At 46.5% G+C, this 24239-nt stretch overlaps 1 protein-coding gene across 1 annotated transcript; it reads left to right on the forward strand.

The window, feature by feature from the left end:
• Nucleotides 1-3426: 3426 nt before the first annotated feature.
• LGALSL (galectin like) lies at nucleotides 3427-9957 on the forward strand. Its single transcript, XM_042796021.1, has 5 exons — nucleotides 3427-3701; nucleotides 3878-3949; nucleotides 4123-4211; nucleotides 4699-4876; nucleotides 7571-9957. The coding sequence occupies exons 1-5, from the start codon at nucleotides 3669-3671 to the stop codon at nucleotides 7712-7714; spliced, it is 516 nt and encodes a 171-aa protein (XP_042651955.1). The 5' UTR covers nucleotides 3427-3668; the 3' UTR covers nucleotides 7715-9957.
• The last annotated feature ends 14282 nt before the right edge of the window (nucleotides 9958-24239 follow it).

Below are 24239 nucleotides of genomic sequence, written 5' to 3' on the forward strand. Positions count from 1 at the left end.
TATTATACACTTGGCTCCAACCACCGAACCAAACTTATTCCCAGACTTTCTCCTTTACTGTATTACTCAGCTTTTTCTGAGTCTTACAAAAAACAGGACTTCAGTGCCTTGCCACCCAGAAACCAAAGGAAGCTTCCATGAAACCAGCAAACACCTCCCATCTTCTCCCCAATGTCATTAAAAAAGCAAAACAAACCAGAGAGGTTGTACAAGTCAGCCCATAAACCGAGGCGTGAGGAGAGCAATGTCAGTGGTAATGGGGCAAGAAAGGCAGGGTAATTATACCACACCAAAATTGTGATCACGCTGCATTCCTTTCCGGTGAAGGCCGGCTAAGAATTAGATACACCTTTTTAAATCATCAAAGGGAGTGGCTGCAAGATACAGGGTGCTGGGATTAAGATGAAGTTCTGGGTTTGCCAGTTCTCAGCAATGGCTTTGGTGGCTGGGCTGGGCACATCATTAACTGTTCCCAAATGGTGTTCACACCGTGCCACTTCCTTTTAATCTTTATACAATTCTCAGTATTTCCAGAGTCCTAGGCTCCCACTGAGCAGAGGGCTGTACAAACGCAGGAACGGAGGTCAATATCTATCCACAACATTTTTTGTACTTGGTCAACCAGTCAAGTTCAGTAACTTGTACCTCAGCATTACTTCAGTGGAGCACAAATATTTATCATGTTGCTCCAGCCACTACCACAAGGTCTGCAAGCTCAGGCCCCGAAGCATGAAACCTCAAGAGCTTCCCTGTCAAGAAGGACGGTGCGAAAACTGAACGGGGCCCATTTTGTGCAGGTGATTTAACAAGGACTGCATGGGTGAGGGAACAGATTTGGCTCAGACCTCTCCCTTTTTCAGAAGAACAAGTGCTGGAGCTTAGATGGCAGCACTCACCCTGCAGCCCTTTGCAGAGGGGAACCTGCTGGGAAGCTGGGTCTCGAGGAAGCTCGTCCATGGGTGGAAGGCACAGTGCTGCCCAGAAATGCAATCCTGCTCCACAGACTGATGGGCAGTGCAGAGGTAAGTAGTCCTCTTCTGCTGGGGAACACCTCCCTCGGAGAAACCACGGGAGCAGCCATCACACAGGCAGGACAGCAGCACACAGAGGCAAAGCTCCTGCTCTGGCTGCCTCACCTTGTTTGTGGTGCAGACAGGATTTTCACTATCCTCCTGCACTGTTCAGGGCGAGAGGAGAACATAGCACAGAAACAGAAAGGCACACACCACCAGTGCCTAAAAACACGGGAATCCCTTCCCCCATCATCACTTCATACTGCATGTTGTTCCAGTCAATCTTTCCATGGCCAACAAAACAAATGTCACATTTGTGCTAGTTTTTGGCAAACATGCCAAAAAAGACAAACACAAGGCAAAGCAGCTAGCCGAATGGCCAAGTCTTGCTATTTGAAATGAAAAAGTTCAATTAAAACCAGCTACAAAACAAAGACATAATGATGACCTCTCTCCTCACAAGAATTCATGCTTTGGCACAAACAACTGGCTGGCCTGATTTTATGTCCAATAAATTTAATCTTATCCAATAACGTGGCTCCCTGTACAGCAGAGGAAAAGACAAGGTGTTCCAAAAAGAGCTCTCTGGGCATCATGTAACACTGTACCACTAAATAAAAAGCTTAGGGTGATTCCTCTTCTCGTAGGCCAAGAGAAAAAAAAAAAAAAAAAAGGCACGATGCAGCTGGCATCAGCATTGGTGAGGTGAGCAGCACACAGGAGCTGACAAAACCATCAAGCTAACTCCAGTTCCATTTTGTGGTGAACTTGTGAACGCACTGAACTCACCACTCAAAAGCCAACTGTTTCTAATGTGTGATGGTTTCATGTTATTGCACTGTTTATGAGTTCAGTCTCCCGGCAGTATCTGAGGAAGGTGCTTTTCCACGTGGTGATGACTGACACCCAGTGTTTTGGCATGAAGAAAACAGTCTAGTGGTTTTCCCATGGTGAGACCTGGGCCACAGGGATGCCCGCTGCCTTTGTGTCCAGCTGTGCTGGTACAACTAAAGAAGCCATGTCTTCAGTACGTGACTTCCAGCAGACCTGTATGCACAGACATAAGCTTCTATGAGCCATCTCCAGCTGGGCATCCAGAGAGGAAAATATCCCCAAATTAGTGGGCACTACTGAAAAAGTAACCAAGCGTCTAAACACTTGCACAATCTAGACATACTCTTGGTAGCTCTTGATTTCTCAAACAGCATCACCTACTGATTGCAAGTGTTTCCCAATGGACACGCACCATCATACTGAAACCCTAAATATTGCAGTGACTTAGCTTCTTCCATTCCACTTTACTCAACATGAGTAATTAATCCTCACAGCGCCTCAGAGGAGGAAGGACAACAACATTCACCAGCCCAATGCGCAGATAAAGGGCACGAAAAGCCAAGCAACCCATGCAGAAAGCAGGCCAAGCGCAGTCGCTGTGTCACGGCGCAAAAGAGATGTTTCACGCCACCAGATCCCAGCGGTGAGGAAGTGAGAAGAAAGCCTTCCTCGGTGCGTCCCCCCACACCCCCCCCCCCCGGACTCTAAAGTTGTCAACAGGATGGTTACAGCGTGCTTGCCAGGGCAAGTCACTCGTGCTGTGGTGAAGGCGAGGGACCCCTGGCATTGCACGGCCGCCGCGAGCAGGGCTGGTGGCGGCCCGGGTCGGAGCTTCGCCACGCGCTCGGCAGCGCGGGACACCCACGGACACCGGCCACGTTGCCTAACCACGGGAGCTCCCGCTCCGTAACGAGCCACCAACAGCCCAGCGACCTATGCAATTACCGTGCCTCATTAAGGAGGTTGGCGGGGAGGATTTCAAAGGACCTGCTGCCTGACTTGGCCGAGAGGCCGCGGTTCACCCAGCGGCGTGCTCAGCGGCCACCCTGGGGCGGGAGATATGTGTGTGGGGGGGTGTGTGTCCCAGAGCAGACGCCTGGGGACCCGACCCGCCGAGGGTCCCGGCACTGAGGGGAACAGGGTGACAGCTCATTTTTTTGGGGTGGTGGTGGTGGGGGGGGTGGTGAGCCACCTCTCCACCTCTGGAGAAGGGGAGTTACACAAGATGCCCAGCTCGGCCTCCTCGCCGGGGGTGTCCAAGCTCAGCAGCAATAAAGGCGCTCCCCGAGATAAGGAGCAAGGGGCTGTTGTGGCTCCTCTCCAAGCACCCCGCAGGCCCCAGGGGAGGGGGCGCCGGGCCATGCCAGGGCCTCACCCCGGGCCCACCACCGCCCCCCCCCCAAACACCCCTCAGCGCTGCCGCGGCCGGAGCGCGGCCAGCCCGGGGGGGGTCTCCCCGCTCCAGCCGGTCCCCGCCGCGGGGCAGGCAGCGGAGGGGAGGAAGCGGCGGCAGCCCCCGCCCTGCCCAGCTCCCCCCCCCCCGGGTCAGGGGCTGGGCTCCCCGCCGGGCGAGCCACAGCCGGCCACCTCCTCCTCCTCCTCCTCCTCCTCCTCCTCCCCCTTTTCCCTCCTCCTCCTCCTCCTCGCCTTCCTACTTCTGCACCGGCTTCGCTCCCACTGCGGCTCCACCGCTGCCCCTCTGCCACCGCGGCTGCCGCACGGCCCCCCCCGCCCCCGCTCCATCCCTCCCTCCCTCCCTCTCCCCCGCCCCCGCCGGGCCCCCTCCGCCCCGTCCCCCGAGGCCGCCGCCGCTTCCACAAGATGGCGGGGACCGTGGCCGAGCGGGACGCGCTGGTGAGTGCGGCTTGGCCCCTTCCCCGGGGCTCCGGGACGGGGTACCGGGATGGAGCTGGGGGGGCGGCGGGCGGGCAGGGCTCCCCCCCCCCCCCCACGGTGGGCACCTGCGGAAGCGGGAGGGGCTCCGCCTGCCCCCCCCCCCCCCCCGCCTCAGCGCTTCTTTTTACCTGCAGAAAATAGAGGACGGGCATTTAAACAACTCTCTGGGATCCCCGGTGCAAGCAGATGTGTACTTCCCTCGCCTGGTAAATCACCTTTATTTGGGGTTTAGTGGGCGGGGGGTGGTGGGGTTGGATTATTTCAAAACCCTTTCCCCGCATCATTCCCCCCCCCCCCCCCCCGCCCCCCCCGGCTGCACTACGGCGGCCGCTGCTGATGCCGAGTTGACCCTCGCCACCCTCCCCCCTGTCCTTTCCAGATCGTCCCCTTCTGTGGGCACATCAAAGGAGGAATGAGGCCGGGAAAGAAGATCTTAGTTATGGGCATAGTGGACCTCAACCCCGAGAGGTAACAGCCGGGCAGGGCTGCCCGCCCCGAGGGCGCTGGGCCCGGGGAGGGGGCGAGGGGGGGAGGCCACACGCACACGCACACACACACACACACACACACGTACACACGGATCCCTCCTTTCTGGAGAGGGATTATTTTTATCTTTTTAAATATAGCGTGCTGATTTCTCCTTTGACCCATAGAGGGGGCATTTCTTTAAGGGATCCTGTTTCCCAACATTTCACTTGGGAGTAAAAGAGCCTATAGAGCATATATATACACATACACGCACAACGCACATACACACACACACATATAAATATATATATATATGCTGTAACCATGTTCTTGTCCCTGCTGAGCTTTCGGAGCATTCCCTGAATGAGCTGTCATTCCCCCCCCGTGCCGCTATACCATCAGTGGTTTTAATAAGCCAAGAAATGAGACTGGTGGCATTTGGGGCTTATTTTCTTGCTGAACGAGAGCCGTTCTGTTTGTGTTGCAGCTTTGGCATCAGTCTGACTTGCGGGGAGTCGGAAGATCCTCCTGCGGATGTAGCTATTGAACTGAAAGCCGTGTTTACAGACAGACAGTTTGTCAGAAACTCTTGTGTAGCCGGAGAATGGGGGGAAGAGCAATCATCTATTCCTTACTTTCCATTTATACCAGACCAGCCTTTTAGGGTGAGTACCAGGATGACAGCAGCATGCGCCGTATCTGATAAAGTATAATATGATCAGAGTTCACAGCAGGACCCGACTTGCCTCTCGGGAAATCACAGTGTAGCCCGCGCTTCTCTGCTTGAGACACCGGTTGCTGGATTGTTTGTATGGATCAGAAGTTGTGTGGAGATGCCGCTGCAGCATGCAACTGCAGGCAGTTCAGATGGGGCTGTGAACACCTCACCAGGGTGCTATGACAAATCGGAGGTTGTAATAGTGTGTGATGAAGTGCATTTCCTGAGCTTAGTTTTATAGCTATAAATTAAAAAGGACCTCTATGTTATTAGTGCATTACAAGTTATTACTGGAGAATGTAAATACTCTGTGGGACTGCCATGTGTTTTGATGGGTTTTTTAATGGACACACTGTTCGCAATTTAGTGCAGCTAATAAGGATCTTGTTCATCCTTTGTCTCCAGGGATGTTATGCTGAGGTTGACCGTAGCCCTTCATGTTAGCAGATTAAACAGCTAAGCAATAGGGGTATTCTTCTCTGAACCCTGGGATTAAATCCCCTGTCCAGTCACTCAAAAGTGGTGTACGTGGAAATGCTGTAGTGCAACGGATGGACTGGGTTGACCTAGAAGCAGATGCCCATCTGTAGTGTTCATGGTTATGTGAAGATGTCTTTGCAAATCAGGACTAACAAAGTATGCAGCTGCAGAGGGCTGCATCTCTCCTGGCGGCTTCACAACGTTGAGGGGAAAAAAGGCTGCATGCCTTCTCCATGCGGCTGACCCAGAAAAACCCTCCTCCTGCTCCTCCCTGCCCCCCTTCTGAAACCTTGCTGGCCGCTCTGCTAAGCACCAGTGCTCTGACCAGCTGCCAAACTCTCTTAGTCCTCCTTGCCCCCAAGATAATCTCCCCCAGCCCCAAAAGCTCACCCTCTCCCCAGCTGCTTGGGCTTTGAGAGAGGGTGTTCATGATTGGGTTTGTTGTGAATTGGTTGCGCTCTACTTGCTTCTGCAAACTCTCCCATCGGAACTGGCAACACCCTTTGGTGCATGTGGGAAATGCACTTGAAAGGGCTTGGAGGCTTGGTCCTGCTCTGCCCGAGAGGGTTTTACTACCTGCTGCAGTGGGTGGTGCCTGGGCCCTCAGACAAGCCAGACAAATTACCCAGAGCATGTTTTGTGGATGTCCCACTAATGACAGCTGACGTTAAAGGACACCAATATTACAAGTTTGGCATGAGGTACTGTAGAAAGGGAGTTGTTCTTTTTTTTTTTTTTTTTTCCCCAAACACACAAATGGAATTTAGGCTCCCAGTTGACTTTGTACCTTTGATGGTCTCAGTGAATAGATCCGGTTATTAACTGTTTTTGCCAATTACTTGTGATCCAGTCCAATTATCGTTTTGGCGTGGCCCAGGGTGATCTGAAAAAAATGGATTGTAAGCAGTGTTGAGGCTAACCATATCTTTTACATAACAAGGCCTAAGGCTGGATGCACCTGCCGCAGTGACACAGGAGCTACGTGGCAGCACGGGCGCTTCCCTGTTACGTGGTGCACTGCCAGGTCCCCAGGAGCTTCAGCTCTCCTGGACTGGCTGCTGCCACTTCTCCTAGTCCCCAGGTCAGTCAGGTTTTGGCTCAGTCAGTTTGTCACTGGCCCCGTTCCCATTTTTATACGTTGTAATAGCAGCCGAGTCAAGTGCCTAGAAGCAGCACTTCCCTCCAGACTACCAGCCTCTTGAAATGACCCAGGATTTACATGTGGCTTCCCTGCAGATTTTCTTCTTAGCCTGTCTGGACCTGGAGGTCTCTGAGGGCCTGTGGAGAAGCGCACGTTCTGTGCCCTCACTTCCCTGCTTCCTGCCGGGGCAGCTCCGGTGAGGTGAAGCTTAACTACAGGGCACTCTCTTGAGCCAGCCCTAACATCAGGAATCTCCCAACCTGCCCAAGCTTGTTCAGCTCCAGGCTTTGTTACTTTTCCAGAGCATTTCTGCAGGGCTGTAAGGGGGAGGGATGAGCTGTGTCCCTCCCTGATCCTGTTTGTGCCTCGCGCGAACTGTCTAGCTGAATTCAAGCCATCCTGCACCACATTTCCCTCGCTGCAGCCCCGGTATGGAGTCTAGTCCAACGAGGAGTCCTGGGCTGTCTGCAGCCACAGTAGCAAAGGCTTTTTAATTTTGCAGCAGCTCTGTGAGTATGTGTGGGAGGGGAGGGCAAACCTATCCCTCCTCTCTTGTTCAATCCCTTCCAGTAAATTAACGGAAGCGTGGAAGGCAATGAAGAGGGAACTGCCCCCTCATTCTGCAGCAAAAAAAATTCTGTAGCAAGGAATGCAAGATTTGGGTTGGAGACAGAATTTCTTCCCCCCTGTAATGACCAGTTTGAGTCTATTTCTGGCATTATTCCAAGAGGCAAAACCTCCTTGATGCCAGTGGGACTTGGGTTCCAGAGTCTTTCCCACCACAGCGGGGGAGATTGGATTAACATCCCTGCGAAGTAAGAGCGGATCCATCACCGCATAACTGGTGTCATGGGGGCAAACTGGGCTCAGCCCTGGCTGTTACAGGGCACCCAAGTAGCAAAATGTGTAACCACACCGACACTACTTCAATGCTAGTGGGGTGCTGTGCTCTCTGTATTCTGTGAAATAACCTCCCAGTTACAATGTGAACAACAAGCTTCATCATTTTATTTTTTACAGGTTGAGATACTTTGCGAGCACCCCCGTTTTAGAATATTTGTGGATGGACATCAGCTCTTTGATTTTTACCACCGTATTGAAACACTGTCAGCGATTGACACAATAAAGATAAATGGAGATCTTCAGCTTACAAAACTTGGCTGAGCTTGTTAGGACTGCAAATTCCAAACCGGCTCAGGTGCCATCGTCTGTTTGGAGAAGTGACAGCCGGCTCTGGACACAGCTATGGTAGGAAGGCTGCCTCGTTCCTTTTCCGCATGCAGTTCTTCACTCCTGTGCCGATGAACAGGGCTGTTGTTTACCCTAATGAAGAACACTGCTGGTTAATAGACATTGAGCCATTTTTCTTGGATCAAAATAGCCCACCTGTGCTGGATAATCAAATTGGAATGGATTCAGAAAGACTTGCAGTCTTGTTTCAAATCCCACCGAAAGGCAGTTTCTGAAATACAGCACTAAAACTGAACACCAGTGACAACAACAACAAAAAAAAAAGTTTTTCTTTTGCAAATATTGTTTCTGCACTGAAGTGGAGTAGTGTAGCACAACATAGGGCCACGTGCTGACGTCCTTACCCAGGGCCTGAGCCTGGTTCCATGGAAATCAATGGCAAAACTCCCACTCACTTTAACGGGGTACAATCAAACTGTCTAGTCCTTAGTCAAGCACAATCCCCACTGATTTCTATGGGATTTTTTGCACGTGCCTGGGGGCCAGCTCTTCTGCTGGGGTAAATCAGCAGTACTCCCATGGCTTGCAACGGAATTTTGCTGATTGCTCCCAGCCACTGATACAGCCCAGGGACTGTGCAAAAACTGAATGATGGTGTGAGGACACAGCCTGTATATTTTAGTCAGGGTATTTGCATAGAATGTAGATCGTTACAAGTTTTTGCACAGTGTATTGTTAATACAATTTTTAAAGCATATCTGTAGTTTATTTATTTATACTCATTGTATGTATTATTAGTAAAAACGAACAATCTTACTGATGGTTAAAGAACAGCAAAGTGTAAACATTCTGAATGTACAAAATGTCTTAGGTTCTTTGGGTAAACTTTACACATTCTTGAAAAATCATGTTTCCTATCAAAAATTTAGTTACATTTGAATGGAGCCCTCTAGGCCCTGGGAAAATGTGGGCATGGTAGTGGGTGGGGGAACTCTTTGCATAGTCACTAGAAACTGTTTTTCAGGGCTTACTAACTTTGCTGCGCGGGATAGGTTTGAGTTAAAGTCGATCCGTTTTGAAAACTTAAACAGCAAATTTGTAGGTTTAACTGTGCTTTTATAACCTGAGAAAAAGTTAAATTTGGCAGTCTCTTCGTTCAGAAAGAGAACCAGCCTCCTTCCAGGGGAGATGGGAGATTTTTTGCACTTGAGAACATATTCAGCCTTTGATATGACAATTAAAACTTGTCTAGACAGCCAAGTTATTAATGCTTGAAAATCAGCTACTGCACATGAATAATAACTTTCCAAGTAGCTTTTTAAATAGTAAGTATAGCTGTATAAACACAGTCATTGCGCTACACTATAAATGAACACAGCCACTTTTCTTGACTTCTTTAGGACTAAATACACTTTTTTCCTTGGCTGCTCACAATAGACTGTAGCAAGTCTTTCTGAGTAGTTATAATCATGATATAAACATACATTTAGGCAATTTTGAAAACATGTAATATAGGGACTTTGTAAGACACAGAATACAAGAACATCCTTTGTAGTACAGTATTTAAAAAAAAAAAAAGTTTCACAAACAGAACTATGTTAAATCTGCAATAAAGCTGTGGTTTAAAGCAACCAGAACTGAAATATCCAAAGTTAGGGGTAGAATGCCAGTTGCAAAGCCTCATTTTGCGCTAAGTTGGCCTGCAGTTAAGAAGCCTTAAACTGCAAGCTGAAATTCCAGCTGTGGCTGTAGTCCAAAACCTACTGAGGTCAATCAGAGTCCTCCAAGCATAGAAGCCTGATTCTTATTTCATGCAAGTGCAAATCTCTTTGGAAATCCACGGGGGTCTTGCTGCTGCTGCAGACGAGTTAAGAATCAGGCTGCCACCTATAAAATACAAGTTAAAAATGGAATTTTTAGCCTTAACATTCCCTGACTTTTCCTCCTTTTTCCAAATTAAAAGAGAACCTGTTATTTTCCAGATGATCTTTTTGTCTGGTGTATGGATTTTAAGTTGTACATCAGATTCTATTTGTACTCCAGATTGAATCTTGATATGAAATGTTCCTGTCTTGCTCTGTTTTTACTCTTTTACGTGATACATGATGACTGTATCATTTTCCATTGTACAAAGAACGCTGACAGTGTTTCGGTACAAAATATATTCTTAAAAATGATGATGATGATAATAAAAATCCAAGGGAAAGGTGCTTCTACATGAGGTGTTTGGCTTTTTCTCCAGCTCAGAAATGCTCTATGGTTCCAAAGCAGATGCAGGCAGAAGATGAATTCTATTTGGAGAGAAGTTTAGCACCCTCCCTGCCTAGCGCTCTCTCTGTATAGGTATGTCAAGCCAGGTTTGCTGATGCAGTGCCGTTGCCTGAGCCTGTCCTGCTAGTCCAGTGGGCCAGAAGTAGGAGGCTGGGGAGAGTAAGCAGTGCCATGAACCCTACAGTAGCACAAAACCAAAAAGTGATCTCCCTGACAGCACACCGGTAGAGATTTCTTCTCCGTATCTTTACCGTAGCTCAGAAAAAAAACAAAACAAAACAAAACAATTTGGCTGATTTGAATTTTCAACCGCTTGGCATTCGTGGTAGGTTAGCGCAGCCCTCAGACTTTTGCTACCCTGCACAGGCTCGTCACAGCACGGTGCCTACGGCAGGGATGCCAAGCTGAACCCCACCGATGTACCGCTGTGTCGGTGGCATCTCCGTCAGGAGCAAGGGCCCAGGGACACCGCCTCGCCCTCCGTTCCCACCTGCTGGGCTGGGCACTCCCATTTGCTCCTACTCCAGCAGTTTTCTGTCTCGGGGAAAATGCTTTTTTGAACCTGATTCTGGTTTTGCCTTTGCATAACTCCACCAACCACAGCGCCCACCACCCGATTCTGCCCTGTTGTGGTTTCCGAGCCAGGCTTTGAGGCAAGAAGGGCTGTGAACCCACTTCCGATAGGTTGGGGGGTTGGCTGAGAGCTCAGGAAAGGGCAGAAAGGCACAGTGAAGGCTTCCACTTCTATTTGTCTAACACCAGTTTGGAAGGCTTTTTATTTTTCTTTCGCTCTTGGGCAGTACCAGGCGATGGCAGGTGAAATAAGGATGGTGTGTATGTAACCAAGGGCTGTTCCACACGTGCGTGGCTTACGTCGGGTGACTGTGTTCAGAAGCAACTGCTGAATGCTTCCATGTGAAGTGTAAGTCAGAGAAAACAGGCCTTCAGTGTTTCTGTTCAGCTGGACTTTATGAGCCAAATCCAAATGCTTAAGATAGGAGACTGTGCTGCATAATTTATATCTAAATTTTTTGCTCTCCACGATGCAGGGAGTATTCAGCTCTTCATGTTGGATATAAGCCCTACTAGACCTGAAATAAGACTGTTTCCAAATTGGGCCAGGTTTTCAAAATGTTTTTCAGTAAGGACAAACAATCTGTAAGCTTCTTGGGAGCTACAATTCTTCAGGACTAAGTTGTGTGAACCAACTTTTGAAATCTTATTAGCTGAATACTTCTGTGGCTTCCTCTGAATGAGGAAATTAATTCTGAAATGAAAGAAGCCTTGAATGGATAAAACCCATCTGTAGTGGAATCACTCAACTTAGCATAGCTTTATTTTTTCCAAAGAGGAAAAAGCAAAAAAACAAAACAAAAACAAACAAACAAAAAACAAAACAAACAAACAAAAAACAAACAAAAACAAACAAACAAACAAACAAACAAACAAAAAAAAAAACAAAAAAACAAAAAACCCCAACCAACTTATTTAGTTATGTTTAGAACTGGCTGTGATAAAGTTGATTTTAACTTTTTTAAAAAATAAGGTCAGTGCCTACTCAGAAAGAGCCTTGAAATACTTCAGTACCACGTGAGGCAGTCTGTGTCTAAACATATTTCAAATAAACGCTTTTTCACAGCCAAGTTGTTAAAAATGTTACAAAATACCTTCTTTTTGTGTCACAATTAGAAATGTTTGCCCCACCCTGAAAGAACATATTGTACTAAATATTCATATGTTGTCTCTATGTGAACTTGCACTAACATATATTAGATTCTCCCTCCCCTCCTTGACTAGCTTGAGAAGAAATAGGCGTAATATTGCTAAACCGGTTGAATGTGACATCTGCTTGAGGCATAGCATCTTTCTCAAGGGCTGTTTTGAGTAAACAGCCTGAAAACCAAAGGCAGAGCCTGATTCACCATTCTGCTGTGCCAGCTTTCCACCCCTGTCACTCTCCCGCTGTGAGGCCCAGACTGAAACCCTGAGATTTTAATGTAAGGGAGCAGCACTGAGATTTTATCTTCCGGGATTTAAAAGTATTCACTGTGGAGGAAACGAGAACAGAGCGGCCACAGCGCTCTCAAGCTTGGTAGTAGGGTTGGGGTAGCATGACGTGCTGTAGCTCTAACAGAGTGTGAGGTCAGAGGGAGGCAGTGGGTATTTCAGAGCCAGCCAAGGGCACAGGCTGTGGAGCTACGTGACAGTTTCCCAGGGATGGACATTTGCCACACTGTGAGCTGCCACCTTCTGCAACCCCATACCAGGACACACAGCAAAAAGGCCAGCGTTGCTCACAAGTTTAGTAGGCATGAATGGGTTCGTGTTCCTACTTGCCTTCTTTAAAAGAGACTCCCAAATAAATAATATGAAAACTTAGAAGCAGCCGTGCCACTACGGTATTTTTTTTCCCCCCAGACACCAGATACAGCAGTGTATCTGATGTGGGGCTCGTCTTGCCTCCCATCCACACGAAGCGTTCCCCACAGATATCTACAGCACTGCTTCCTGCACTGAGGCTGGTTACAGTGACCTTTCCATGCAGGAAAATGCAGAACCACGTCTGCTGAGCTGGTTAGGGGCAGCTCTAAGCAACCTCCCAGCACCTCTGGAGCTGACATGATAGTACGAAGAACAAGAGTCAGGGCTGAGGACTGCCCTAAATGTTCACTGTGATAAGCACAGAAGTTAGGAAGAAAAGCTAACCTAGTCTAGGAACAGTTAGTGAGATTTTTTTGTAATCGTGGGTATTGTTCCGATTTTCTCACATGGATTCGAAAGTGTACCGGTAAAGTCACTTTGCAAGGAATGGTGTGTGGGGTTAGAACCAAAGCCAACACAAACGGGGTGAAAAAATGAGCTGCAGACGCTTTATCTGGCTTTGATACGCCCTCCCAGCTCCTCCCAGCAATCACTGCTGTTATGAACATGCACAATTACTACAAGGAGATTCAGCAGCATGTGCAAGATCAAAATAATAAACTCGTATTTTGCCACAGGTCCTCCCTAGCTTCTGTTGCTAGGCCTCTCCATCTGCCTGTCAACAAATAACTATATCCTGCTGTTTTTAAAATCCATGGCAAAAATCCCTTTGACTTTCATGGAAACGGGTCCATAAGCAAAGGGGTATTTCTAGCTCTCCCTCTCCAGTTATTTTCAGCTAGGGCATACTCTAAAACTGAGTTTATTTTTAAGTATGAATAGAGGACTATTTCTGTCCCCATTATCCATTTGATAGAGTCAATGGAAAGCACAGCCTCTCTCTGCTGCAGTAACACTGGTTTTGCAGTTAGCTGATGAAATGTCTTATATTCGTTACCTTCTGATTTTAAAAAGTGAGGGTGTGCACGAGCGACCAGGCAATAACAGTAATATGTATCATTCACCACAGATCTATTTTAATGTGTTATGCCAATTTCATCATGAACTTTTAATAACAATAAAATCTGAAATCTTCACTGGGTTGTTCTGGTTTTTATCTGAATTATTAATGCTCATTACACACCCTCTTGACTTCTTTAACTTATGGCTTCTTTTATCTTCTGACTGGTTTTGTAGCAAACTTTTTCCTTATAAAACTGTAGTGTGAAACTTTAGCATGAGATGTGCAGCTTTGGTAGCAGCTTATGTAAAACCCCTTTACAGTTTAAATGCGCTATACAGAACAATCCAATAACTTAATTAGAGGAAAGAATAGCTTGCTCACTCATGCAAGACTCCTGCTGACATCACTGGGCAGTGTAAGCCTCAGGAGTTAACAGGCACGACTCAGACCCTGCAGCCAGGCCACGAGACACAGATGGCTGATCGCTTTCGCGTGGGATAAAACAGCCCGTCAGCAGCATAACTCACACACGCGCTTCCCTTCGCTCTGGTGGGACTGGATTCACGGTCAGTAAAACCACCAGATCAGCTCCAGAGACATGTTATTAGAAGCTCCAGTGTTTTACCTGTTGCCAGGATCCTAACTAAAGTTCACACTGACCCGAGTAAGTGCGAGAGGAAACTCTAAGGTCTCGGCTTCTTTCAGTTAAAGCAACTGGAAGAATTCTGCATGACCCGAATGGGAAAGGATTATGCCCTACATCCTGTTGTAGCTGTAAGAAATGAGTGAGGTTTCCGAGGGAAACCTCAAAATCCACACAGCACTGAAGCAGCAGATGAATAGGATTTGAATACAGCTAGTTGTGTGGTTTTTCTCCTGCTAAAAAGATTATGAAGCAGATGCTCCCCACACAGTTCATCCTAGCTCTAACCCATGAGCACTGACCTGTCGCCATCCCGGCTCAAAGCCAGCCTGAAATCAGCCCTTTGTTTACTATATGCAACTCTAAAAGTTAAGACATCTAGAGATTCCAAGTTAAAACACAGCATTAGGTAACCTAGATGCAAACCAGAAATGGCTGCAAACGGCATAAAGGCAGCACCTAGTCCCCACCAGACAGCAGAACAGCAGCAGCTGCAGAAGTGCCTGAGGGGATTTTCAAAAGGGGGAAGATATACATCAAATGTCACCACTTGCATTGGCTAACTCCTGCAGAGGCCCTTGAAAAGCTTTTGTTTGACCCGTAATACCGAGTAAACTACAGGCATGAGTTTTGGGGGGGAACGAAGGGAAGGGGTCGCCCACACCACTGAGAGCACCTGATGTGGCAAGCGCCGCGTGTACCTCTCTCCCATTCAGTTCAGTAGGACGGACGCCTCGCAGCTGGGCCTTATTTTGGTGGAGTGTTTCTGAGCTTGAAGTCAAGCCACTCCATGCTGAGGGATTTACTCACAGGAATACCACGAATATGACTCTCTGCTAGCACCGCATTGGATCTTATTTTTAAATTATGACTTTCACCGCTCTTCTAAGAATAGAGGCTGGCTCTGAAACATCGCGTTGGCTCCAGCGCTCTCCAAAAGTTATACATTTCTCATCCTGTTCAGGCTTCAGTTTCCACACTGGTGCCTTGCTAGACCCAGGCTGCAATGCTGAGGAGGGGGGGGTGTCATTCTGTGAAAGACCCTGAGAAGGAGGTGTCTTCTCAGCAGCTCTCTTCCCAGACCTGCAAGTCTCCCTCAAGCAGGCAGAAGCAACAGCAAAACAGAGCTACACTGACTCCTGGTTTGCAGAACAGGGCTTCCTTGCGACTCTGAACGGTAGGAGCAAAAGCCTGCTTAATTAGAAAAACTTCACTTGAAGCTGAACAGTAAATCTCAGCAGCAAAAAGGAGGATTTCAGTACTAGGCAATCTGATACTAGCAGCAAAGAGCCACGCTCCCTAGGTGCCCAGAGGCCGTGGGCAGGTGTTGCTTCGATGGAGCAGAGGCAGAGCTCTGTTCTGTGGAGCAGCTTGTTGCCAAGAGCTGATGGAGATGCTGGAGGTTTCCGAGAGTGCTCAGTGGCTCTGCCTTTGCCTGGAACCCCTTGTGATGGGAGAAAAGCCAGTGCTGACAGCATTGTAATGTATGACAAGCTACAGTAGCAGCTCCAGCACCGCGTGCTCGAAGAGGCAAAGAGGATTCTTTCCTGGCTGCTCTCTAAGAAATTTTCTGTTCTATGGGAAAGATAATCACTGTCTAAAAGAGATCCAGACTAGAACTAAGGCCAGAATATGGCTCTAGGTAGAAGAAACATTACTGGGAAAGAAACAGATTCACTACAATCTCCAGGGGAAACTGGAACATTTTAATTTAAAAGTACAAAGGCCGCAATAAAGATAGTGGGGTTCCTTTTACACCCCATTTTTGGAAGAAACATACAATAAGTTACAGTGGCTACAAAAGAGATTCTGAGGGGCAAAGCTGGGAGCAGCTCTGGATTACTGTGTGGGTGCAGAACACAGCATCCAAATCCATTCCTCTCCATTTCCACTGCCTTTTCCCAGGGGTGGCCAGTCCCCTCCAATGAGAGAGAATCATTGCTGGAAACCCCACAGCCAGAGGAATTCTGTGGTTTCAGACCTTTATGTGTCCTCTACAGACACTGACCAAGGTGTACTTTAACGCCACTCACTGAAGAACTTCAAAGCATTGACAAACTTTATGATTCATGTCAATTTGTGAATGCTCCTGGCCATTTCTAGTATTACTGCTGTTATTCTATGGGCAGGGAGAGGAGAGAAGAGAGATGGAACAACAGCTTCTCAGCAATCAGTGCTGTAATTTGGAATATAATGATTTGCACACAACGTCTCATCGCTGTGACTTGGCTACAAGACTGAAGTTCAGGCTCCTGAGCCCCCTCCTTTGCTCACCAGGCAGACGTGTTGTTTTGGGCCAGAAGGTATGACAGTAAGGTTGAGTAATGGTGTACACTTAGTAGCTCCTCTGGGTTCAGAGGGGCTACTTGTAGTGCAAAATCCTTCCAAAATATTTTTTTTTTTTTTTAAATAGCAAAAATTGAATAACATTCCATCAATTTTTGCAGCCTCCACTGACTCACAGTGCTTTCAATTACAATTTAAATAATGCAGAAGAGAAGCTGGAACATGGAAGATCAAGTTTCTTAGCAGAGAATTGTTTGCTGCACCTTGAATTCAAAGGACGATGTGCACACCCGTTTCCCCAGATAAAATACAGCAATCACAACCTGAGTGATGCAAACAGGCAGATCTCTCTCAATTTTGGTGGAAGTACACTGATTGATAGCAACTAAGCACCTGCTGGAGTATGAACTGGTTTAAGGTTCCCACAACAAACCTAAACTCTTTGAACTATTCAAAAGATGCTCTCAGGCAAAATATCAGGATTCTGTTTAGCAAAGGGAAGCACATGATTGTTTTAATGCATTGTACAGCTGAAGCTGTGACAATGCAGGCTAGAAGAAGATGTTTTTAAGCGAAAGGGAAATCCATTGTAATTATAATTGTTGTTGTCTTTATGTATTACCAGTTGTATTGATTACCTTCATCCTGTGTGGCACTGGCAACTAGGGAACGTGATACATTATCTCCTGCTAGTACTGGAGAGCAGAAGAGATTGGTGTATTTTTAGAAACAAGATTCCCACTATGTAATTGTAGCAATTGGATGATCATACACATGCATATTAAAATGCCAACTGATGAATTCCTGGGCAGTGCCAGCAAGCATTTCACTCTTTGGGTAGGAGGAAAGGCCACGAATGAACAGCTCAGAAGTTCAACAACTGACAAGCACAGTGTTTTTACCTCTAACAGTGTCCTCTGAAAGCTGTGTGGCTCATATTGTCCAGCATGAAAGGGAAGCTGGTAAAAAGCAGAATCTCACTTTCCAGGATTAAGAGATGAGGCATTTGCAGGTCAGAGTGTCCATATCTCTCCTGCCTTACCTGGTCCCAGTACACATGAAATTATATATCTGTAATAGCAAAGAGAACTCATGGCCATCTACAGACATCCCTCAAGGGCTCAGTCCTGGGTCCCAGCTGCCAGCAGGTGTTGTTTGGGGTGCCTGTATTGCACAACGGAGCACGGTGCAGAGGTCCCTGGCTCACTAAATCTCCTTAAGATTGCAGAAGTGCAATGCTAATTTCTGGGCACAGAACTGTACAGATGTGGACACACAGTTGGTAGGGCCAAGCTGCTTGTGAGCAAAATCAGTTGGGAGGCAACCCAGAACTGCCTGCGCAGAGCAGATGTGCAGCTGCATCTGTTGGGAACCTACATGTCTCGTAAAGCATTTCTACATCTCGTAAAGCAGAAGAAGCTGTTTCAAGACTCTCTGGGAATAATATCAGCCAGGTTAACAGTCCCATCATTGGGCTGGTTTAGACAGGAGTTGTACAGAACTGATCAAGGTCTGAACCTTTCCACTAAGAGCCAAGCCAAGCGTCCCTAGGCAGAGCACAATACGGGTTCACTTGTAGAAGAAATAACGAAGGTACACTTGAAGGACTCAGCAGTCAGTCAGGTATGTGTCAGAATGCCAGATATCTTCCATTAGATTGTTGCTGTATTCAATACAAATAAACTGATGATCACAGACCATCACAGGAGCATGGTGACTAGTACACTTGGTAAAACTGGCAGTCCAAATAGTTTACAGTCTTTGGCTGTGCTAACTGGAATGCGTTTTAGAGGACAGCACAAGGGATGCTGTGGCAGACAGCTATAGCATAGGTGGGCCCAGACAAATTTTTTTTTTCAATTCTCTTTAAGTAGAATTAGTCTGAAACCTACTCTATAGTCTTGAATTTTATGTATTTATCACTGATATTGCAGTGATTGCAATTGGTGTTGGAGGCTATTAAATGCCTAATCTTTTTCAACCATTTTCCTGTTACGTTTATGCATGCTGATATTGTTCACGAATGGCAATATACTCCATGCAAAGGAAATTCCTGTCTGCCTTCAATGTACCACTCTTCTGTCTCATTATACACCCTTTTATCCTTTAATAGGTGGATGAATGAAGAAAAGACCCTTAACTACCTTCTCAATATCATTTAGCTTTCTGTATACTTTCATCACGTTTATTATCACCTTTTTCAAGGTATACAGACCTTTTCAACCTAATGACCAAACAACAGACTGGAAACATTTCTAAAATATGGCTTCGATCCACAATATAAGAATTAACAGTCACCACAGTCAAAGTAAATTGAAGGCAGTGGTATATTGCCTAACATCCTGATGTAAATGTAAAATAAAGGCCTACTCCGGGGGTGTAGTGCAACGTGAAATCCAAGTGTACAGACTTTGCATATCAAATTTTATCTTCATTTTAGAAAAGCCTCTAATTATGCTGAAATGTGTGCTTTCAAGCTTTCCAGCACCTGGCCTTCAGAAACCACCCGCAGTTAACTGCAGCCAATGACTCCCTCCATGTCATTCGCTCCCCACAAGGGATTTTAGACACTGAAGCCACAGCACCAGGTCACCTCCCTCAGCCTGTTCCCACCTGCCTCTGGCCAGCCACCAAATAATTTCTGTGGCTTCCTTTATGTTCTAGCCACCTTCTTCTACCTGCAGTGCTGGAAGGGAGTAGCCAGATCTGGCCTCTCAGAGCATACCACTCCACAGAGAACACGTTGTTCTGGAGAGGGCATGGCAGGAAGAAATGTCCTTTGTAGCATTCAGGGCGATGCGAGCCAGGTTTCGAACGGGAAGCCACAATTTTCGCTGCCAGAGACTGCCACCTGTCTCAGGCACGTAGCAGCTCCTCTTGCCCTCTTCTAAGCTGCTTGGTTTAGACCTCAAACAGATCCAAAGGGAAATTCTGGATACCTTCACAGGTGAACTTCCATATACGGCCATGAAGCCACAGGCTGTGAGGGTTGGCATGCAGATACAGATCAGCATGCCAAAACTTCCACAGCAACGTGTAACTAGTATACACAAATACAATTACACACACATTTATTGGGAGAAGGTGGTAGAGTGACTCGAACATGTGTCAACAGCTTCCCAGGGTGAGGATTTAAAAGAGCTATTTGGTGCAATAAAGACCGATGCTTAAGACACAATTTTCCACAAAGACGGCTTTTTTTGCTTAGGCGAGCTGAGTGGCTACTTTAATGGGAAAACTGGAAGCCTTTTATTGGGTGAGTAGTAGCTGAAACTGCAGGGGTATTCATGCCACCTTCTGCAGCATCTAATTTCAGCTGTGGTAATTCAGTCTGGTCTCTGTGGACTCCCTATATAGGCAGTGGAAAGACACTTCTCCAGAGGATGATTCAGCAGAGACAATTTTGATGCCCTGAATGGTCTTCCAGAGGCCTGAACTCCAGTGTTCATAAAGGGACCTTGAGCACACTCGCCTTCTGCCAAACACGCAAATGTAGATGCCTGATCTCACTTTCACACACATACACACCCTGTGTTTGAAGTTAAAAAAAAAAAAAACCAAAGAGAGCACTGGAAACAACAGGCCACAGACAGGGGATCCCAGATGTCTCCTTAAGCACCTGCTAATACGAAGGAAGCTACCACCCTAAGAAAGTGAAGAACAGCAAAGGCTTTCAGTGCTAAAGGCAGAGGGTTATGCATCACTCACACAACAAATAAGACACTTGCAATTTTGCTTCCACAGGGGTTCACCTGTCCTGCAGGGCTTGGAAAGAGTTTGGAATAAAAAGCCCTGGAAGGAGCTGAGGCACTCTTCAGCACACCACAGGTGATGCAAGCATCTTCCACACGTAGGAGTAAGAGACACAATACACTCTACCAACTAGAAATGCTAAATGATGTGGAAAGGGCTCTGTAAACATGTGACCCTTATTTATTTTTAATTACTTCCCATATTGCTGAGAGCAGAGCTTCTTATTAGCCAGATCCAAAGTAATGATTTGTTATGGGAACTTTTCAGTCACTTTCAAGCAGGTCCTGCATTGCCAGAAGCAGGTGGCAACAGGAAAACACTATGTGTCTCCCCTTCCACAAAAAGTAAAACCAGATAAACAGAATCTTTTTTCAAGAGAGCAGATTTATTGTTTTGCTTACACTGAACAGGGTGATTTTTTTATCCCTGTTCTTTTTTGAACTGTTCAGCACCAGCATATAAAGAAAGACACAGAACAGCACCTTCTTGGAACCCAAGCTGCCAAATACCTCTTGGCTGGTGAGTTTCTTTGCTAACAGCACTGGGAATGCTAAATGTTTCAGTATTCAACCTTCATTTCTTGGTGGCCTCCTACTCTTGAAGGTAGAAGAAACAGTGCTGGTACTCTACAGATGTTGAGGAGGTTGCAGCAGCAAACAAATCTGACCTGAGCTGGTTTGGGTTGACAGTTCTGTGCACAGCTTACATTTTATCACTCCAAAATGGCCAAATGCCAGAGATGGGTGAATGTCCAGTGGCTACACAAAGTCTGAATCAGCCTGACAGGTGTTTCAGCGTTGCTTTACCAAAAGGGATAAATACCAGGTATTAATTATTAAGTGATCACCTCTGAGGGAACGGGACAGAAACAATTTGTTGAGCAGAGTCTCAGCTAGCACCAACACTATGATGTATGTGAGTGTGCTCACCCTCCCGTAAGGCTGCAGCGTTTACAAAGGAGGGTGAGCGGGCAGAGCGCCTGAAAAGGGAACAGGCCCGTGGCTCTGCACAGAGATAACAGCCCTCCAGCTGCTTATTTAGCCACGCTCAGAATGCATCCCATTTTGTGAATCTGCCAGCACGCAGGAAAAAAACAGGGACATGAATCCCCTTGCTCAGCAGAGGCAGGACACAAGCTTTTCATTTTCTAAGACAATATTATTTTTATATGCAGTCTTAGCTAAACTCAGGAGTCCTGATGTGTTCTTACTCACTTCAAATTCCTTGTCTACTTTGTCCAGCTAGAGACTGAACAAAGATTTGGGGCTAAAGACTCTGATGGACTGCAGAAACAGGGGGACAATGATATGTTCAGCTATTTTGTTAAACCTGAAGACTTCGGAGATACAAAACTTTGCATTTACTGGCATTTTTTATTGCCAGTGGGGTTCATGATGGTAAGGTCTTTGGAACTTAGAGATTCAGAGCTTGAATCTTTTTTTTTACTTTGGCCTATTTCATACTCATCATATCAGGATAATCCATTTTGATACACCCCAAGGAAACAAGGGGAAAACCCTCAGATTCCTAACTGGGTTAGAACTATACTAAACTTTCCATGGGCAAAGATCTAGGCAAGGGTGATCCTACTCTGACAGAGTGACAGCACTAAGGATGTAATTTAAAGATAACAGAAGTCAAAGAAGGAGATGTCAAAGGACTGGCACACAGTGTTCTGGGTTTTAATTGGGGCTGGCTCCTCTGGAGTATCCTCTGAAAAAATTTTACACAGGAGCAGGCCATTAGTTGTACAAGACCACACGCAAAAGCCTCAGGAAAAAAAAAAAAAATCTTCATGCAGACAAACAACACTAATCACCAAAAAAACAGGCATCACTTTATTTTCTTTTTGTCCTCTGCAAGGTAAGTGTAAATACATACTGGCAGTCACACACACGGATTTATTCCTGACTTTCAAAATGTTTTTAATGCCAGAGTCCAAAGCTTACATATGTGCCTTAAGTAGATATCACTACAGCTTGTTGCAGTCTACCAATACAGCAATTTATCACCTCTAATCCCTTGGGAGACCCCTCTCCTTTAGTATCCAGTGCCGTGGTAAAACAGTGATTCTGTTTTTTCATAGCTGAGCGATATCAGTGCAACAGGAAACACAAATAGCATCTCCAGGCATGAGAAGAGGTCCTGTGGTGGTGATGTTTGCTTCCTGGGAGGTGAAAGGGTTGAATTTAACATCAAGGTGTTAGATCAGCCAAAAAGAATCACGGGAATAAAAGAGGTACTCAAAAGCTCACACAAATGCTGTATATTTCCCACACACTAATACTAGCTGCCACAACTGCTGAGATTATCTCCTGTTCTTCATGGGACTCACTCATTCACCATCATACTTTCTCTAAACAAGTTTTGACTTCCAAGGGAAACTTGGGAGACTGGTGCAGAGCATTACCTAAGGCCAGCATTAGACTGGGTTCCAACACAGCTCTGACCCACCGCTACCTGCCCCCTCGTATCAGTGCCAGTGCAGAAAACAAAACAGTTATCTTTCAGCTCTGGGTGCAATGGTCCAGTCTATCCCACAGAAAGCCAGGCCTGACACTTTTCACTCATTAATCTTTCCTACAGAAAAGAATGAGCCTTCAGAAGCTGTAGAGATAAGTTTATAATGCAGCGATGAGTCCTTCTACACAATCAAGAGAGAAAAACACACCATGGACACTTACTGCACTGGGCCCTGGGGCATGCTTGTAGCTGTGTGATGTTACCAGAATACACATTAACAGACAGAGCAATAACAAGGTAATAATTGTGAAGGGGGAAGAAACCTATCTGATCCACTCTTAAACTGAATTAAAGGCACCACACTAGCTTGCATATAACAGAATCTGACTCAGGAGAAACTGGTGCTGCTCTGTAAAAGCAAACGAGCCCCAAGGCAAACTTGAGCATACAGTGACTCTTTGTCATGCTTTGTAGGGGGTTATCACCCTACATTTTTTTTAGGTAGCACAGAGTTGTAGCTCTGTCTACCTGCATCTCTGTCAGATTGAGAAAGGGCGACTCTCTACAGAAGCGGCCTAGCTGGTAACAACATACAAATCATCAGCCAAAACCAGAGATGTGCAAGTAACACAGGCCTCTCTGAAGGCACGACCTGTAGGATAATTTAAGCATATCTTGATGGTGTAGAACTGCAGAGTGGAAAAATCTTTGCAGTGTAACCTGCTGTCAAAATGCATCTGAAAAGGCATTTAGACAGGAAAAAATATCAGAAGACTCATGGCTCAGCAGCCATGAAGTGGATGCACCATCCATCCCAGACTGGCTGGCTACGAGCAAGAGAAGAATAGATCAGTTTGTAACAGCTACCCCAGCATGTTCAGTCTACATCTTCCTCACACCTGAAGCAACCCTGCAAAAGGCCATCTGATAGAAAATGAATTCCATCAACACAATTCCGATAAAATTATCCCAGAAGGTACAAGAAGATGTGCCGGGGGGGGGGGGGGGGAAGTCGTGCTAAAATGCCTACATTATTTTTGAGTGAAAGCTGGTTCACATCCCACCATCTCTCTGAATAAGAAGAACAAGCACCTGACTGGTGAAAGATCTCTGCGGTGCTCCTGAAACTCCCTCCCGCTCCACGTGGTGGTATGCACAGGAGTCTTTGCTCCTCAAAAAATCCACGCTATTGCCAACAGTTTTGTATCAAGAATTAGTTGCTGCTCAGAGAACTGTGAATGATTTCATAAGCTGCAACGTTTCCTAAGTGAGACAGACTGCCGAGGAGACAGAGGTCTGATTTTGGGATATAGCTGCATCACTAGCAAGGGTCATGCATCTTGGCTCCTCCACAGAGGAGAATTTGTTGGAAACTCCACCCAGTACGGGGTAAACAGTGAGTTACTGAGGATATGCTCTCTGCCCAGGGGATTTCTTGCTGAAGGAGACAAGCCCCTTTGCAGCAAAATATGGATAAATATGGATAAAATATGGATTATGGCCAAAATTGGAAATAATTATATCTGCTCTGCTCACATAACATTCCACAACTGGGCAATTGGCCCAAAGCCATTTCCATGCAAACCAACTGCAAGTCGCCATCAGTCTTTCATTTAAATCCACAGAACTGCTGACTTACATCTGACCGAGCAGACGAGAAAAGACCCTGTGGCCAACATTATAAACAATTCCATAAACGCAGGGAAGTCGAGACAAAGTTGCTCCTTCAAAACATCTGGCAATCAGCTTGTGTTGGG

The sequence above is a fragment of the Tyto alba genome, unplaced genomic scaffold (assembly GCF_018691265.1).
Source record: "Tyto alba isolate M040663 unplaced genomic scaffold, T.alba_DEE_v4.0 Super-Scaffold_22, whole genome shotgun sequence".
Taxonomy (NCBI): Eukaryota; Metazoa; Chordata; class Aves; order Strigiformes; family Tytonidae; genus Tyto; species Tyto alba.

Coding starts and splice junctions, on each gene's coding strand:
- LGALSL (XM_042796021.1), top strand. CDS start 3,669: ATGGCGGGGACCGTGGCCGAGCGGGACGCGCTG. Junction 3,702..3,877: donor TGGCCGAGCGGGACGCGCTG/GTGAGTGCGGCT, acceptor TTTTACCTGCAG/AAAATAGAGGACGGGCATTT. Junction 3,950..4,122: donor ATGTGTACTTCCCTCGCCTG/GTAAATCACCTT, acceptor TGTCCTTTCCAG/ATCGTCCCCTTCTGTGGGCA.